Source organism: Nothobranchius furzeri, chromosome 3 (assembly GCF_043380555.1).
Source record: "Nothobranchius furzeri strain GRZ-AD chromosome 3, NfurGRZ-RIMD1, whole genome shotgun sequence".
Classification (NCBI taxonomy): domain Eukaryota; kingdom Metazoa; phylum Chordata; class Actinopteri; order Cyprinodontiformes; family Nothobranchiidae; genus Nothobranchius; species Nothobranchius furzeri.
This window is the reverse complement of record NC_091743.1, coordinates 4,828,812-4,848,054: the sequence shown is the minus strand read 5'-3', so window position 1 is coordinate 4,848,054 and position 19,243 is coordinate 4,828,812. Positions and strand designations below refer to the sequence as shown.

The 19,243-nt window shown below is 40.7% G+C and overlaps 1 protein-coding gene across 2 annotated transcripts in view; it reads right to left on the bottom strand.

Annotated features, from left to right (window-relative positions):
- LOC107372335 (laminin subunit beta-3) overlaps positions 1 to 19,243 on the bottom strand; it is a 143,632-nt gene extending 124,389 nt beyond the window's left edge. Inside the window, exons 1-4 of one of the 2 annotated variants that reach the window (XM_054734789.2) lie at positions 19,089 to 19,243; positions 18,808 to 18,854; positions 13,785 to 13,939; positions 5,152 to 5,266 (exon numbers count right to left, since the gene is read on the bottom strand). In XM_054734789.2, coding sequence (XP_054590764.2) covers positions 5,152 to 5,266; positions 13,785 to 13,939; positions 18,808 to 18,832 — 295 coding nt within the window. In that variant the 5' untranslated portion in view covers positions 18,833 to 18,854; positions 19,089 to 19,243. The remainder of the gene's footprint in view (positions 1 to 5,151; positions 5,267 to 13,784; positions 13,940 to 18,807; positions 18,855 to 19,088) is intronic. The other variant, XM_054734788.2, reaches the window with a different exon arrangement.

Sequence of the window (19,243 nt, the reverse complement as noted above, 5' to 3'; positions counted from 1 at the left end):
AGTCATTTTAACATATGCCCTTATCTGCAGTTTAATTGTGTTTCTGACAATTTTTGCATTAGAACTCCTTGGCGTGCTCTCAGCCTGTTTCACTAAACCAGGAAACAAAACGACTTAGATAGAATGGGGAATACCGCTTCTAAGGCCAAACTGGAGGGAGATGTGAAATGTATGTCCCGTAAACACCCAGATAGTTTAAAATTTATGGATGAGTGGCGGAAGAAATACAAAGTTGTTGGAACATTAAAAGGTCATCCAGGGAAAAGATAATAAACCAAAAGCCCTTAAAACAGGCCCACAAACCTTCTTCGAAGAAACTGATGAACCTGAGGAGGAAGCTGTTTTTTACCAGCAGGGTAGCTACAGAGGGGAGTTTAATCCCCAGGGGGGTGGTCGTAGCAGCAACCAGAGACAGCGGTCCTCACTAGACCGCTCACAGCCACTCGTTTGTTGGACTTGTGGAGGTCGAGGTCACATGTCACGTGACTGTCCTTCCCAGTCAGATGGCCCAGATAACAGACAGCCCAATAAGGGTCCCAAAAGAGGCAGGGGTTTCCAAACACAGAGGAGCCGACCTAGCCTTGAGCCTGTCAATCACCAACCGGGTCACACCCGATTCAGACAGGAGCGAAGGGATGACTATCAGCAAAGACTAGCGGCAGGTTTTGATACCTGGAAGGAAGTAAATGATGTGGTTGATTGTTGTGAAGCTGGGGAACTGCTTAATGTCCTAAAAGAAAAACTTTTTATAACACTTAATGTTGAAGGACAGAGTGTTGAGTTCCTTTGTGATTCTGGTGCATGTCAATCTGTTATAACATCTGGAGTGAAATTACCCAGGTCTCAGAATAGATTATTGGCCAGATGTTGTCAGAGCAAATGTTGGTGTGTGAGACGTTCTTATCAGGAATGCAGGGAAATGCTTTTAGAAGTTGAGATCAGTAACAGGCGGGGGGTTGGGAGTTAGTCAGGTGGAGCATCTGTACATGCTTGTTTCTCAGTCCCCCGCTGAGTTCTTTGTGTGTCAACACCAGAACCACAGGTTGTTGTGTTTTAGTTTTCTGTAGACTAGGCATGCAGATCAGGAGTAGTCACCGTAGAGTTTAAACTTGGATCAGTTCCCTCACACATCCACACTCCAAAGCAGTAAAACTGCTGATGGACAAACCACTCGCTCTTCTCTGTCTAAACCTGTTTGGGTGGATGATCCGGTGACAGGACTGGAAAAAAGAATCTCCCTGGTCATAGCACCAGACTGTCCTTTAAATTTGTTGGGCAGAGACCTCATGTCAGTGCTAAAAATCTCTATAGTCCCCATAAAAGATGGCATGAAGGCTGTTCGTGTGGCTGAAGATTGCTGTTACCTCCATGATCCTACTGATGTATATTATTCTTTGCAAGTCTCCGTTGAAGCAAATCTAGTTGAAACAGAGCTTGTTATGAGAACATTGCGTCCGGTGCTCAACAACACCGCTAGAAATGAAATGGACAGATTATTATAAAATTATTCTTCTTATGTTTAAGACATTGACAGTCTAAACACCCCCAAACTAAATATTTCGACCTGGTTTATGTTATCGTTTAGACTAATTAAGTAGATGTGGTTTATTTTAACATTTGCCATTTGTTTTTGTTTTTTAAGAATGAGCTGATTTTATGAGACTCATTGTTAAATTTTCCAGTGGGACCATCTGATATATATATATATATATATATATATATATGTATATATAGATATAGATATTCTTTGGTTTGTGGCCTATCCCCAAATTTAAGCTAGTGTGACCATATCCTGTATTATTGTTTCAATTATACAGTTTTATTTTATTGGGTTATTTTCTTTGGTGATAGAATTCTGCACATTGCAGTGCATGCATGGTTTATACCAACAAACCATTAATATCCTCAACTAACTTCTGATTATTAGTTTTGCTTAGTGAAAATTGTTTAGCACTGCACCAGTAAGAGTGGACTGCCATTTTCTTTTAACCTTTTGCTTGTTTTGGATTAGCCAGGGTTAGATATATGATGGTTGAAGGGTTATTTAGAGCTAGGTTTTTCTTTGTTATTTTGGCCTTTTGTCCATTCTGAAGCAAACGCAGTGATTCCAGACTGTTAAGACAGCAGATGTCCTCTGAGGTTCATGGTTCAACCTCTTGTCCAAAGAGACATCCCCTCACTGCCCCAACCGTCACAGGATCCCGCGTTGCAGTAACATCATCAAAGTTGCTGCCACACACATCTTTTACTCAGACTGGCTCTCTCTCCTGCCACACAACTGGTGTGGCCCAAAGTGCAGATTGGCTCCCTGCGCCCGCCTCACATCGCATGAGGACGGGCGTCCCTACGAGGACATTCGAGCTGAAGTAAGAGAGTCTGGGTCTGTGATGACCCTTTGCCCTTTCCCCATCTACAAACACGAAACCCCACACATCGACGGTCCCGCCATCAGGACTCTTCTGTTTCATCTCGGCGAAAGTGCAACACCATCCTGACGAAGGCATTATTTTGCTCAAACTACAGTTTCTAGTCCACGGACAAGCCCTTTTGACCTCAGCTCTGCCACAGTTAGAGCTGTGTACATTGACATTCTACATTAACTTTCCCCCTCTAGCAACTTCCTGAAATCCAACTAATCGACTGGCAGATCCTGGAGTTTTATGAGTTGGCTGGTGTCTGGTAACTGGTATCAGCTCTTGTTAAAGTTTCTCGCACCTGTTATTGTTATCCTGGTCATGATTTGCTTAGTTTTAGGCTGTGTGCTCCCGTGTTTGAAGAATATGGTAAGCAAACTGATGACGAATGTCTTAGTTCAGTATACTCTCCTGCAGGGACGAAATTTTGATTTCAGAAGTGGGGGGGACACAGCAGGCTTGTGCGGATTTGGGGTGGGGGGTGTTATGTAAAGACCCCTTGACACGTCACGTGCCCATCTCAATAATTTTTCCATCCTTATTGAAGTGCAGTTTTGGCTGTTGACAATGGATAGGCCATTGTATTTATTGTTTTGGGTCTTTTTTTATTGTTTTTGGTGCAACATTTTCTAACAGGGAGTTAGATTCCTTTTTTATTTAATTTTTGTTTGTTATTTTTATTCATTTAGAAGTTCTGGTTCTGGACATTTCAATGTTAAATGAAGGTTCATTTGTTGCATTTTAAAGGGTGTACTTGCATTATTATGATATATTAACATTATATTAGCGGTTATTTTGGTCTAGATAATGTTGACAATGATATCGTTTATCATCAACAATTTGTTGGACAAAATATCGTCCATCAAAATGTGTTACTTTCCCAGGCCTAGTCAAAAGTATAAAAATTATTTATACATAAACGGTCCCTCCTGAGATCTGGCCGTTTGTTCATTTGCTGTGTTAGAGGACATGCTGAACTAATGTTTTACACATGATCATCACCCTAACATTTGAGTGTATAAAAACTTATTAAATATGTTTTTCCCTTAAAAGTGTTTAAACAGTTGTTGCATTTCAACACACAAAAAAAAAAATGGAAAAAATAAGATAAATCTAATGAAAAATGTACATCTTTGACATTAAGCTTAAAAAATCTGTTGACGATGATGATACTGTTCATTTTTCAGAGCTTTTTAATGTGAAAATATGCATTGCAATAGATAAGTTTACAATAAAGTTAAATGATAAAAGTTTTGAAGTTACACTTCTACTACTACTACTACTAGTAATAATAATTATGATAATAATAATAATAATTATTATAATAATACGAATAAATTGTGTCTGAGGAGTCAGTTATGTGGAGGAGATGAGTTTGTAAAAGTTAGTTTTGAGTATGTTTGTGAAGGAGGAGGTGAGTCTGAGCTTAATGCAGGTCTGTCACATGTCCAACTTACGTTTTGACTTTGAAAGAAGTCTCTTATATCCACTTTTCGTTTTCTTGACATGCTTCCTCCTGGCTGTGCCTAACTACAAAAGACTCACAAATGAACACTTATTCAAATGTTATGTAATGGAAGCTGAGCTGAGCTCTGATATTACACAGCGTCTAGTTGACGATGTGACTCAGTACCGGTGTTCCCTAGCGGCTCCAAACTAGCAAAACAACGTGAGCACGTTCTGACTGTTTCCAACTTGAGTGACAGCAGCAACAGCCAATAATACGTTAGCAAGTATCAGCAGAGCCAATAGATTAGCTTTTGGGCGGGTCTAATAGTAAACCGGTTTCCGTTTCGGTCCTAGTGCTCAACCAAATCCATTTAATGGAGCGTAACATTGTTTTCGGACGGAAAAAAGTGCAGGGGACCAAAACTGCCTTTTGAAAAAGTGGGGGGGACATGTCCCACCCGTCCCCCCCCAAAATTACGTCCCAGCTCTCCTGAGACAAAAAGAGGAGCTTGCAGAAGATGAATATATTACCTGATGAAGTTAGTTTCATTATAATTTCAACAATGCAAATTGCGGTTTCTGTAACCATTGTTGTTTGATGTTCTTGTTATCAACTCAGATTGTGTTATTCTTCATTGTTATAATTATTTAAGGTGAACTCCGTTTGAACAGGGGGGAATGTTAGGCAAAAACTGATTATCAAACAGTTACCTCACTCCAAATGGTTGCAGGAATTCCTTTCTACTCCATTTTGCTTGAGGTGCTTATTTACATTTGAATGTTTGCTTCAGGTACTTGTGTTCTATTATATAGAGGCCAAACCGGGGGGTCCTGCCCTGGCTAAGAGCTTAGGCAGGAATATTATATAGAGGCCAAACCGGGGGGTCCTGCCCTGGCTAAGAGCTTAGGCAGGAACGACTCTCCTTCCTGCCCTGGCCAAGAGGCTCGTTGAGCTATTATCTGAAGAATCCCTTTTGTCTTCTGTGGATTCCTAAGGCCAAGGGGTTTTTTGAGGAATGTATGGGTGTGTGTGTTCTTGTAAATAAATACTCTCCGGAGTTTTCAACTCAGTGTGAGAGGAAACTGGTTACACGATTGGTGTGGATTGATTCTTCCTCTCACCCTTTGCAAAGTTTCTCATTTTGCAAAGTATGTGTTTGTTGTATGTTTAAGGGTTGTTTACAATTTACCAAATTATGAATCTAATCCCGCTGGGTGTGCTTAGAATTCCTTTGAGGTAAAATGGGAGTAATTTAGAAATTACCAAACAAATATGTTTTTTTCTTACCTTTCTTGGACTGCCACCATCTGTCAGGTTTAGAAGAAGTCAAGATGTTCTGAACTGTGTGGGCCAGCTGACTGTCTGTATTCCTGGAGTCACATGGACAGCACTTCATCCTTGACTGTAAAGAGGATGCAGGGGTGGGAGGGGACATAACATTTTAGACATTATTATTATTATTGATACATGCATAGGCAACGTTTGGGCACTGTGAGCAGACTGAGAAGCAACCAATGCATGATTCTTCATTAGACAATTACTTTAATCACCCTAACCCAAACTAAAGATTGGGTTTCTTTAGAGTTTTACAAAAGTGAACAGTAGAAGTTAAGTAATTATAGTCAGGTGCGCAGAGTCAGTTAACACTTGGTGGGGCCTCGTCCACACAGAAATGCTGAAAATATGTACTTCTGTGCACTTTTGGTTTACAAACAGTATTCATAATCCCAAGAAAAAATCTAAAATACATTTACAGTCATGATTAATAATCCTAATTCATCTAAAAAAATCCATATTCAAAAAAGAAAGAAACAGATACAATAGAATTCACCAAACTAAGTCGCAAAATACAGATACTCACTCTATCACACCAGGCAATAAAACATTTCCTCCAATACACAATTATAGAAAGCAAGATAAATCGATCTCTTCACTGCTGCATTTGATTAAAGTCTCTTTCCAGAGTATTTCTCTTATCCGATGGCACCATCTAGTGGCTGACAAGCATTTCACACAAAAATTCAGTTGCTCTGTTTAAGATGGCGATTTCACGTTTCTGTTTATAAATGTGCTTCTGTAGTCAACAAAAAGCTAAAACACGTTGTTTTACGAGTATTATTCTCATGTTCTCATATATTTATTTTTTAGAGACTTACTTGTCCGTGAAAAGTTCATCAACTCTGCAACAGCCGAGGTATTCCTTAAATTTGAAGCAAGCAAGCGGTAGTCTAACGCTATTGGTTTGTTCTGGTCGGCGCTCAGTTTCCTACTGCACGGAGCTCTGCAGGGCAGAGGGCGTGCTTAGCCAAAAAATTTCAAAAAGCCATATTGCTTACATTTTATCACAGTACATTATGAGACAATTGCTTTTACGGGTTTCTGAAAAATCATACATCATTTCTGAAAGGGGAAAACTCCGGAAAGCAGCTTTAAGAATTTAATGGGGAATTTTTGCCTGCAGATGTGTTTACTTCAGCTCCATACATTGTTAAATCTGATTAGTTCAGCTTACTTGAAAAAACATGCAAAACGATCGCAATTCAATTAGTACACAGGACTAGGTAATTATGTGTTGGAGCTACTAATACTTACAAGTAAAATTTACTTCATTACAAGTTAATCTAAGTCAAACTAGTACAAAGTATTTGGAAATTTGTTTACTGGACTAGTTTCTTTTTTGAGTTGTGTATACTTAAGCTTTAGTAAACTGCAAGTAAAGTTTTCAGTACGCTGTACTAGTTTTTTCCTAGTAATAGTTACTTGCATTTAAGTATGTTTTACTTTATATACAGGAGAAACTTCGAAAATAATCTAGTATCATGTACTTATTATTTTAAGTGCAGTCTGTTGGATAAATTATGGATACATTGTGTATGATTTTAAACGAAATTACATCCAGCCTATTTTTCCCTGGCAACAGACAGGTGCTTGACCTTGCTTCTCCCCACTCCTAGCTTATCAGTAAGAACACCCTGTGCCAGCGCATGCTTGTCTCCCTAAATGTGTGTGCGTTTTATCATTTCTGTGTGTCTTTAATAAATACTCTTGAGGGCTTTTGTCCGACGAGAGCAAAGAGACCACCGACTCGTGTGTATCATTTTATCTCTCTCTCTCCACTTTGCAAAGTCTAAAAGGTTTCTTGTTAGTAAGATTAGAATGGGTTAAATTGATCAGCTTGATAATAAAACCCCTGAGTGGTAAGCTTTCCTTTCAGGTAACCCTGGATGGGAAAATGAAATAACCTAACATATTACTGCAATGCCCTTCTAACTGGTCTTCCAGGCTGTACTGTGAGACCTCTTCAAATGGTCCAGAACGCAGTGGCGTGTCTGGTCTTCAATCAGCCAAAAAGAGCACACGTCACCCCTCTGTTCATTGAGCTCCACTGGCTACCGCTAGCAGCATGCATCAAATTCAAATTGCTAACACTAGCATACAAAGTCCGAGATGGTACGGCTCCCATCTACCTGAATCCTCTTGCAAAGGCTTACGTCTCGGCCCGGCCGCTCCGGTCATCACAGGATCGCCTACACCACGCTCAGGACAATCCAGACTCTTCTCATGCATCATTCCACAAATGTGGAATGACCTACCAAGCACTACCAGAACAGGAGCTTCCTTTTCAATTTTCAAGAAACTCCTGAAGACCCTGCTCTTCAGAGAGCATCTTCTTAACTAGCACCCTCCCTGCACCCGTCCCCACCTCTCTACTGTCCACTCCTTGTTCCCTACTCCCCATGACTGATGTCAAGTTGTTGTTATTGTTGTTAGCCTCAAGGGCAAAATGCCGATTATCGCTTGTAAGTCGCTTTGGACAAAAGCATCTGCTAAATACATAAACATAAACATAACAGGGATGAGTGGTGATGACCTTCCAACACACACTTCCTCCTTTCATGTCCTACTTGTTTTGCTTTTTGTATTTTATTTTTAGGCCTTGTGTCACAAAAAGGAGTCACATTTTCATGTAACATTTTTATTTTGTACTCAAAGCTGTTTCAATAAAACAATGAAAACCACGATGAGGAGTGGATTGAATGTGCTTCTGGCTTTGGAGACAACCATGTTTCTGTTAAATGTATAGATAGATTGCAGCTTCCTCAACTTGGAATGAGGACTCAGTTAAAGGGGCGTTATTTCCTTGCTTTACAGAATAAAAACATTTAAAGGGCGGGTCAACCCTGCCTCAGAGTTCTCCACCCACATATCAGTTTTGAAAATTGCAACATTCGTAGGCGTTGCCTGGCGGACCGAGAGGGCGGAGCCGCGGCAGTGATGAAGATGGATCGGTAATGAGACGAAGCTAGCTTTTTTCACTCTGAGCAGTCATTAGAAGTGGAGGACGCTTCTCCCCGTCCTTACCCAGACAATTGAGAAGAACGGGACCATGTCTATGTGGAGGAGACAAGCGGACCTGAGCCTTATTGTTTTGAGCTTGTGAGTTGCCTGAAACTTCCGGAACCGACACAACAGAACCAGCTTTGAATGGTAAGTAGCTGTTAGCCATAGCATTAGATTAGCTGCAGGGTTTGGCTCCACGGCCTTAAAAAGCTATTATCAATCATGTTTTAGAAGTTTATCTGCTTCAACACACCTTATTTTAATCAGCAGTAATAGCTGCGCTGCTGAACAGCTAATCTAACCTGGTAAAGCAGGAAAAAAAACACTGAAATGTGTCGATAGCAGCTGTCTAGGACACAGCCACCTACCCTGGGCTAAAGTTACAGTCTGCTGCATAGAAAGTTATGAAACTACCCCATGAGAAAATTATTCTGTAATGTGTTCATTTATGTTACACAATCCCAAACAGCCCACTAAAACTGCCCTGATTTCATTATTTATTTACAGATACCAGCTGCTCTCTTGGTCGTAGGTGATCCTCAAGTGTCAGCAGCTGGGTCTCCTCTGGTGGTGTTGTCAGGATCAGGAGCTTCCAGAAGATTTTTCCCTTGAATGATTCCTTCCCCCTCTAAACAGTTATTTGTTATATTAATTAAATAAATCTCAATTTATATATTTCTTGTTTTTGTTCATGTCCATAAATACTTAAACATGCTTGAAATTAAAATGAGCTTTTAACAGTGAGGTGCTAGTTTAATTCATCACAATAGAGCTAAACGTGTAAAAATGTGATAATTCAGTTAATGCAATTTATAAATATCTATTAAAATATAAAAACTGTTACTAAAATGAGACATTTTGACAACACAAAGAACTTGTCAAACAAAATATTTAATACAATAATTGTAGGCGGACAGGAGACAGAGCTGGATGGAGGTTCTCAGTCATCGAAGGATGGCTGAAGGCTTTCCAGGAACAGGAGATGTGGTGTTGTCTCTTCTCTCTATTCTGCCAGATGAGCTGATAGGTTACAGGTGTGTGAGGACACACTCATGCCGTCATAACCAGATGACAGAAGTTATCAGGTGATCAGCCAGGCTAATGATGAGATGGTTAGGTGTTGCTCACCTCATGTGCTCTTATAGAGTATTAACATGTGCCTGCCTCATGGTGTTGCGTCCACATTTTGCTGGGTGTCCTACAATAATGCAGGTTATTAGTTAAGTTACTTTTGATAGCAAAAAACAAAATATTTAATGTAAAAGTTATTTATCAGGTGAATCAGCTCACATGTCACCAAGTGTCACAGGACCAGAATCAGTAGTCTCCTTCATGATGCTCACAGCAGCAACACACGTGTAGCAATAAGCTATGAAACAAAAACATAGATGATGTTAAAACTCAAAGGCTGTAACGAAGATTACATGATGATTAAAAACAACTCGCCTTTACTACACCTGCAAGGCTGCATGTTAGTCTGGACCATTTGTAGCTGCAACAATCAGTCTGACAGCAGATTACTTGGGTTCATTTAGCCTGAAAAAAGCAAATTATATATAACATCAGTGTTGTGGGAGGAATCATCCAGAGATGATGAGAAACGTGGAGAGCGGAGCAAGGATGGAGCTACAGGTTTTTCTGTTAGATCAGGAGGCCCTGAGGTAAAATGGGATGTTAATGTGAGTCTGGGAAGCTACCCCTCTCCAGTGGTGAGCAGCCAGGCTGAGATGTAAGGAAAAAAAACAGAAAACAGAGTACAATATTATTATTTAGAATGTTTTTACCTGGATCAGTTCATAGAGCTTGTCCTGTCATCCAGATGGAAGCTGCTCAGAAGCTCTCCACCACACCTGGGTCTGTTCAGGAGCGTAGAAGCTGCTCTGGGTGGAATTCATCACATTGTTGTGGGAGTTTAGTAACTTAGATCGTGTACAAAACAAACTGTCTAATATATGTGCTTTATAACACGGCTGGTGAGTGATCGAACTGCTCTCAGAGCTAACTCAGGGTCCAGAATCAGACATGTTCTAATGAGAACTGGACTCATCACCAGTTCAGAACTGGGTCAGGTCTGCTACAGGAGGAGCTGCTCTTCAGTGTCCCTCCTGCTCTGCATAAGCGCTGATATTACTAACTGGCACAAAAACTTAACCCGAACCAGTCTGTAACACACACAACACTCGCCCCGAGCCTGCGGCAGTGCGAACTGATACTAGCTAAATTACATGAACCACGTCCACGTCTCTGCATTTATAAATATAGCAAATGAAGCTGCAAAATTACAGGTAGGGAACGATCTTTAGAAGCTGTTAAAAGTAATTATTTAGCTTACTCACCTCAAATTGGGAACAAAATCTCCGTTTTGAGGAAGCAGCAGTTGACGGGATGCGGCTAATTACTGGAACGGCTTGGACTAATTTGTGAAATGCTCTTCAAACCATCAGAACACGGTTCAAACTCCATCCCGGTTAAAACTCCATCAAGTTGTGAAAGAGTCAGTGTTGGGAAAGTTACTTTTAAAAGTAAGTCAAAGTTACTAATTACTTTGTCAAAAAAAGTAACTCAGTTACTAACGGAGTTACGAGATTATAAAAGTTACTAATTACCAAGAAAAAGAACTACTTAGTGTCAAGGGTGGTTCTGTAGGTTGAGTGCTTTACAGTCATGTTTCTGGTTTTATTGTATTTCTGGTACTTCCTGTTTTATTTTGTGTATTCACTTCCTGTCTCATTATAGGCAGCTTCACGACCTGAGGCTCCGCACTAATCAGCCTTATGTCTTGCACCTGTGTCCTGACTTCTCCATTTATGCTTCTTTGCAAACAGATTCCTTTGCCAGTTTGTCTTCTTCAGTTGAGTAAAGTGAACCTGCTCTCAGTAACACTTTGTGAGAGTGTATTTAGTTAGTTTTGGACTTGTTCAGTTGTGCTGTACTGCCAGGAATCCCTTCAGCTTATTAAACTGTGTGAGCTCTGCATTTGAGTCCTCTTTTGTGCTTTGATTCTTAGTTACTTTTTTCATTAAAGAATGCAAGAAAAATGGGTTAATTGAACTTACTTAATTTACTATAAATTACTGCAATAGTGAAATATAAATGACTAATGACTGGAACATAATAAAATGTATGTCCAAATGTTTTTTATAAACCTGAATAATTTAAATAAATAAGCACTTAACAGGAGGAACTACTAATAGGAGCATTACACTTATCTAGACTATTATAAGGTCACTGTGTGATATTTAACAAGACCCCAATCAGCTAAAATTTAAAATTGCAAATAGAAACACCTGTAAAGGTTCCCGAGCCTTTAAATGGTCTCTCAGTCTAGTTAAATTACAGAAATAAATGTAAATTTGAACAGTATTTAAATTTTTCCAGCTTCACATAATTGTGTGTTTTAGCATTTCTGTTGCTGCTAATCTAGTAACAGTTAAATAAATCAATAAAATCCTTTAAAATGACACCAGAAGAGGCACGAGCCTGATGGAGGACTTACATTTACTAACGTGGGTCAGACCCAACCACAGAAGAGCTGAAGCTGGGTGGTGAACACACACAGGTAGTTCTAATAACACCTGAGCTCCATGACGTCTGAGACTGATGCATCAGTGTTACAGCGGGACTAAAGACATGATCAGGAACAGGTTACAGCTGGATGATCTAGGAAGGTAGAAGATCAGGACGTCTGAGCGGTGAACAGGTGAGCGGACCTTCGGGACGTCCCGCTGTCACGCTAAGAAGGGCGTAGACTATTCATCACGTCTTCCTCGTTCGTCACAGCCGTGATGCGCTTGGAAGAAAACACCTGCCTCTTTAGCTCCTGATCAGCTGATGACAGCTGCAACACACCGCACTGCTTAACGAATGCATTTTCTTATCAGTAACAGAAACGACGTTTTGATAAAAGAAGATGGTAATTAATTAGTTTGCTCGTTACTGAAATATTTTTTTTATTAATGCGGTTATTTTAAATGGCGTTATTCCCATCACTGCTCTGTTGGGTCTACAGCAGGCAGTGACTGAGACCGTGAGGGTCTCCGCCCACCCAGCCAATCATCATGGTGTTTGTAAGTGCGTTACCGACACCTCTCTCTCCCTGGCTGCAGCTGAAGTGTGGCGGTCAGAAAGCCTCACACTGTTGCTCAACGTTCGACAAGCACATAGTAACGCACAACCTTCCGTCCCCAGTAATGGTAACGGCGCTGCAACAGTGGGAAAAGTAATTAATTAGATTATTTCGTACCCAAAAAAAGAACGCTGTTAGTAACGTCATTATTTTAAACAGCGTTATTCCCATCACTGGAAAGAGACACATGTAAAAAACACTAAACTACAAAATCTAACAGCCAAGCTACTGGAACTAAATAACTATGATACTAGAAGCTTTTCTGGGATTCTGACACAATGCTAATGCTAACTACAGCACAACTCACTTGCAGCTAATCCGAGCCTCGACTGCTACAAGGCTGGTTGAGACCGCAATGCTTTTATAACCTGCAGCCACATAGCTGCTAGTAGTACTGTTCTTGGATACGTAGCATCGTTCTCGTTAGCCATTGGCTAAAACAGACTCAAAGTAAACATGTTCTATACTTTTGAGCTGAAGATGGTGCTAGACAGAATTTAGTTTTCTATGGAAATGCATCAAAATGCAAAAATAATGACTACATATGTCTACAGCACTATTAGACACTCATTTATACTAGTTATCAGCAAAAAAAGTTGATTTTGATGTGACTTGCTCTTTTAAAGGCTTACGTCTCGGCCCGGCCACTCCAGTCATCACAGGATGGTCGGCTAGCAGTGCCTACACCACGCTCAGGACAATCCAGACTCTTCTCATGCATCGTTCCACAAATGTGGAATGACCTACCAAGCACTACCAGAACAGCGGCTTCCTTTTCAATTTTCAAGAAACTCCTGAAGACCCTGCTCTTCAGAGAGCATCTCCTTAACTAGCACCCTCCCTGCACCCGTCCCCCCTCTCTACTGTCCACCCCTTGTTCCCTACTCTCCATGACTGATGTCAAGTTGTTGTTGTTATTGTTGTTGTTAGCCTCAAGGGCAACATGCCGATTATCACTTGTAAGTCGCTTTAGACAAAAACGTCTGCTAAATACATAAACATAAACATAAATGTCTCAGTGACTCCAGATTGAACATTTTTCTGTGTTTGAAGTCCCTGAGCCGCTTCGCTGGACTGTCGCTCACTGCATAACCTCTGTTCTACACAGTTCCTCTCACATCCAGTTATGTATTGGTTGTTCTGGATCAGTTGGCAGGGTTTGAAGACATCAAGCAAGAGACCAGTTTCAACATGATAATTTTACACAGAAATGGGAGTTTCACAAATAGACAATGTGACCCAAAGCACAAAAGTCATCCTTGTCTGTAAATGGCCTGTGCATGGCCCAAAGACGGGACCCATTCAGAAAGCTGCTCATTAGGTTTGTATTTCAGCTTCTTTAAAGAATGTTTCCCTTCTACAGAAGTACAGGTGGGGTGAAGAAACAAAATTCAGTATTTTTCAACAGACAAAAATCAAAGCAGCATTTTGAAACAATATGTGAACGTGGTACCTGATAATATGGAGTACAGTAGATCTCTGAGGCATCAAGGCCACAGGTGGAGGAGGCGTGGAGAAGGTGAGAACGGCCCAGGAGGAGGTCTCTGCTGGGGGGGTAACATGCTCCAAGAGAGCAGTCATTCTGGGCTGAAGATGCCATCATCATCGCTGAGGAGAGGAAGAAACTTGGAGTTCATCACCACAGCAGCCTATGGTTCCAGTAGCTCCACTTTCTACTTAACCTTCTGGAAGCTGCACTTGGAGTTCAGTGTGACTGAACCCTACTGAGCACCATGTCCAGAAGTTGTTCTACAACATTCACACATGCTGAGTTTCACCTTAGAACACATTTTAATTACTTTTCTGTCAGTTTGGTAAAAGTAAAAAAAATAATAAAATTTTTCTGATTTGAAGCATTTTAGAAATTAACCTTTTTGCTCACAGAAAAGTAATTTAGGCTGCAACAAGTTCCCCAGATAACAAATACCTAAAGATCTTGACGAGTCCAGATGCATGTCTGATAGTTTCCTGCCTGAAGATGTTGGTGAGACAAATATCTTGATATCTTTATATTTATCCTTTATCTCTTGCTTAAAGATCTAGAATCTTCATTTGTGTTTCAGTGTTTGGGTAGCTGGTGGATTTCTTTAGTTCCAGCAGCAGCCCACAGCAGATCCTGGCAGGTACACGGACTACAGCAGGACTGAGATCCCTCAGCGGCTAATTCGCCAAAAAACTAGGATCTGGAACGTTTCATTTGTGTTTGACTCGATCTTTTGTTTCCCCTAAACCACAACCTCGAGGCCACTAGGCAGGTTTCTGTAACACATCGTTTGATCCTCACAGCTCCAACAGCAACATGCACATGCACTACCGTTGTGAAGCTCAAGAACAAGTAGCTTCTGGCTGTCTCCTGCTTCTCAGCAGCAGATTCACAAAGGAAACTGTACAAATGACACAGTACAGCAAAGCCTCATGTGCACCGAGACGGAGTCAACCCTCTTTAGTGTCTGACTGCTGCACAGAAGGAAGTGAAACCGGTTGCATCCAATCACTGCCTCAGTGCCGCTCTCTCGGTCCTCAAGGCGACGCCTCTTTCAGAAGCGTTTTCCTAAAAGGAAGTGTGGATGAAATACATCTCCACCCATTCCTTGACTTCCACTTTACCTTTACAAGTTTATCTAGAACAGCCAGACATCCACCTCTAGAAGAGATGAGGAATTCTATTTTTAATAATGATAAAAATGTCTTTATTTGTCCCTCAGTGGGAAATTTCATCATTGCAATGATTCAGGTACAGCATGATAGCAGCTGTAGCACACAAGATATCACAGAAGAGTACATACGTAGCAATTTTAAATTAAGATCATTTTTGCACACAATAACGAGAAAAGTAGTGGTATTGCACACGTCTTGAAAGATGATGACATTTGTAGTGGAATTATATAATTCCTTTTTGTTACAACACATTTCCTGTAGTGAAGGTAAAAGTTCAGCAGAAAATTAATTCCTTGTTTAATTTTCCTGAGATTGAAACACTACCCGCCCTGGGAGGCGATCGTTAAAGCACGTTGAAACCAGCTGTTCCTTTTGCTACAGCAGGAGTTTAAATAAACAGGGTTCAGCGGGGTAGGTTAGGGTTAGGTGCTGCAGTAACCAAATATTACTGGCTAACTTAAAAAGATGACTTTTTCATTGTCCTCATGGGTAAGGGGACTGTTGAGGTAGTGACTCGATGCAATCTGCTGGGTTCTTTAAGTGGGAAACGTTTAGGTAATCGCACTGACCCCAGCTGTGTTTCCATTACCAGAACTCCAGGGTAGTTCCTGGGATGTGGAAATTGACCAGGAGATAGGATGTCCCGGTCCTGTCAGCTGTTGTGTCTCCATTCAAATTCTATCATCTAAGTGTATCATGATTTAATCCACTAAGAGGACAAGAGCTGCTGTGTGATGTAAAATGGGGTGTTCAGGGACCAGAAGAAGTGCTGTTTTTTACAGCCTTTAACAAACCTGTTCATTGCATCTCTGGGGGAATTTTCCCATGTTTTCCGGTGTCGGGAGTTTTACAAATTTTAAGCTCTGTTGGATTTTATTTATTTTTTTGCTTGCATTCTGCTTCACCAGCAACTCTTCTAATTTTACTAATGCTGGTTGTTTTGGACATCTGCTGATGTAATTTCCTACTGAGTTACAACCAATCAGCGTAAGTTACCCAGAGGTTCCGCTCAGCTGCTCCACCAGGCCGTTCGGAGTACCCAGACTACATGAGCTGGTACCCAAACGGTTCCTGAAAACGGCCCAGTCAGGTGGAGACAAGCATGTCAGGGGTTCCGGTAGTGGAAACACGACTACTGTTATTGTTTTGTAAATAAAATGAATTTAATTTAAACACTACTCGTTTCCCTCTTAAAGGCACAGAACCCATCCTCTAAAGTGGCTTTCTGTAGAAGGTTTTAGGAATGGCCTCTGCTTCCAGAAACACAGATCAGGTCTAATCTGGTTGATGAGCTAACAGTTAGTCAGGGTGAGGATGGCCTCACTTCCAAAGTGGATTTCTGCAGTTTTCAAAAAACTCTCCTTCAGGCTAATGCTTTTCACCAACCGTTGTTCATTTTACATGACTGTAATTTTGTCATAAACATTCTGACCAGACATGTCACAGACGGCTAGCTCATTGGCTAACTTTATCCCCAGGTAACCAGCAAATCTCACGTAAACAACCAAGTCAGACCAAACTGGATAAATTGCATTTCTTGCAGAAATGCTGTTTGAATGCTGGATGCTGAAACTGTAAGATGAAGCGGCTGAATAGCTGAGCTGAAGCTAAGCAAAGCTGTCAAAATTAGCTGAATGTATTTAAAGATTTAAAAGCAAAAATCACCAACAAGTGTAATAAAGTTCAAAAAGTAGGTGAAGGATGGAGAAAAATAATCCTAAATGGCAGAATGCTGAAATCTTTGAACATAGTTTAAAAAAGGGACAGCTGAAATATCTAAACACCTGTTATTTCAGTAGGGCTAGTTTAGCAGTTACACTTTTACAACTAGATGAACTGTGAAATTAGAAGCACATGCTAAATTCTGAAACTGATTGCTGAAGCTGCTATATAGCTGAAGCAAATCTGTAGTTTTTGCTGTGAAAAAGGTTAAATGCTTCAAATAAACTAAAGATGTCCAAAAACATGAAGTTTAATAATGTAAAAGCTAAGCTGAAAACAAAAAATATGTAAACTGCCACATTTCTTATGGTGCAGGTGGCTGGAAAGCTACGAGGGGGGGGGGGGGGGGGGGTGAATGAAATTGTGATAGAGCTTAAAGTAAATGAAACAACATTCAGCATTCAAACAATATTAAAGAGAAACAAGAATCTTCCTTCCTTCATTTTTATGTCCTTCCTTATTTCCGTCGTTCGTTCCTTTCTTATTTACTTACTTAGATCCTTCCTTACGTACTTACTGGCCGGTAATGAAAATCCTCATTTTCGAAGTCAATTGACAGGATTTTGTGGAAATTTTGAGAATATAAAGGATCTCTAATGTATTCCAACGGGACTAAAAAAATGCTGAAAAAGCTGAATATCGCAAAAAGTATTAAATATTTCAATACCAAAAGTCATAGCGCACGACAGCTGAATGAGCTGAATGTTTTGATGCCAAATTTGTTGAAATTGCTGAAGGATTGTGGAAGGAGTTTCCCTCTTTTAGAAAAGATGTGTGATTTGTCAGAAATCTGTAAAAGTGATTCTCTCATCATGTACTGTGATATAATGTAAGCCATACGTCTTTTTTTTTTTTGCTAAGCATGCCCCCTACCCCGCAGAGCTCCGTGCAATAGGAAACTGAGAACCGACCAGAATTAACCAATAGCGTTAGACTACCGCTTACATTGCTCATATTTAAGGAATAACCTCAGGCTGATGCAGAGTTGATGAACTTTCCACGGACAAGTAAGTCTCTAAAAGGCAGGTAAAAAGCAGTAGCTCAACAGGTTGAGCGGGCTGTCCAGTAGTCTGAAGGTTGCAGGTTCGATCCCGGCTCCGGACAGAGAATTCTTCTGTTGTGTCCTTGGGCAAGACACTTAACCCACCTTGCCTGCTGGTGGTGGTCGGAGGGACCGGTGGCACCTGTGCTCGGCAGCCTCGCCTCTGTCAGTGCGCCCCATGGCAGCTGTGGCTACATCGTAGCTCATCACCATCAGTGTGTGAATGTGTGTGTGAATGGATGAATGATACACTGTAGTGTAAAGCGCTTTGGAGTCCTTACTCTGAGAGGCGCTATACAAGTGTGGGTCATTTATCACTTATTTAAAATATGAGTATAAGAGAGCACAACATGACATGAGAAGAACAGCTCTGTTTGTTGGCTACAGCAGCACATTTATAAACAGAAACGTGACATCGTCGTCTTAAAGAAAGGAAAGGAGAAACTATTTGTGTGATATGCTTTTCAGCCACTAGATGGTGCCATCGGATAAGAGAAATATTCTGGAAAGAGACTTTAAGTGCCAATAAAACCTACCTAATCTGAAACAGGACAATAGTTTGAATCCAGTCAAACAATAATAGAGAGAAACAAGAATCTTCCTTATTTCCTTCCTTATATTATTTCTGTCATTCATTCCTTATATCATTTCTGCATTCCTTCCTTATTTCCTTACTTCCATCCATCCTTGCATCTTTTTCTCCTTACTTACATCCTTCCTCCCTCCCTTCCTTACATACTTACTGGCCAGTAATGACTAAACATGACTTACTGCTTAACAGCATTCCAACATTAAGTGCAGCGTAAGGGTTGGAATAAACAGCTGTCGCTAGCTGCTAGCTTATCAGTCTGGTCAAAATTAACAAGTGCAAAAATTTAAGTTCAGGTGAAAAGGGTGAGATAGTAACATTTCCACAAGATCACACACATGAAGAATCCTGTACCTGTGCCATCATTCAGTCCAAGGACTCTAACATCTGCTCTGGAATGCTGTTTTGTGTCAAATCAGACTTGACGGCACAATCAATGAGACAAAAGTTTAAAACAAATTTTACCAGCTAGAAGCAAAAAGATCCTCATGCTGGGTTCCTTCTGGAAAGATCTGGAAAACAAAAGAAATGGTCTGTTTATATGTATTTGTATTATGAGTCATGTCAAAATGTCCTTTCTGTCGCCCTTTGTTGGTTTCATCTTGATCAAGCCTGATTAACAGGCTGGATATCTGTCTGTCTGTCTGTCTGTCTGTCTGTCTGTCTGTCTGTCTGTCGGTCAAACAAAATGTCAGCAGACAACAACTGACTCCAAACCTACAGAGGGGTTCTGATGAGAAACTTACCTGAAAGCTTGAGCTCTTCAGGATCTGAAATTCTCCTGAATAAAGGTGTGAGCTGCTCCTGAATGCTGCTTTAAGGTGGTAGACCCACCTGGATAGAGTGATGAACAGTGTGTCAGAGTCACACCCTTCAACTCCACCACTCCCTTCAGTTATGA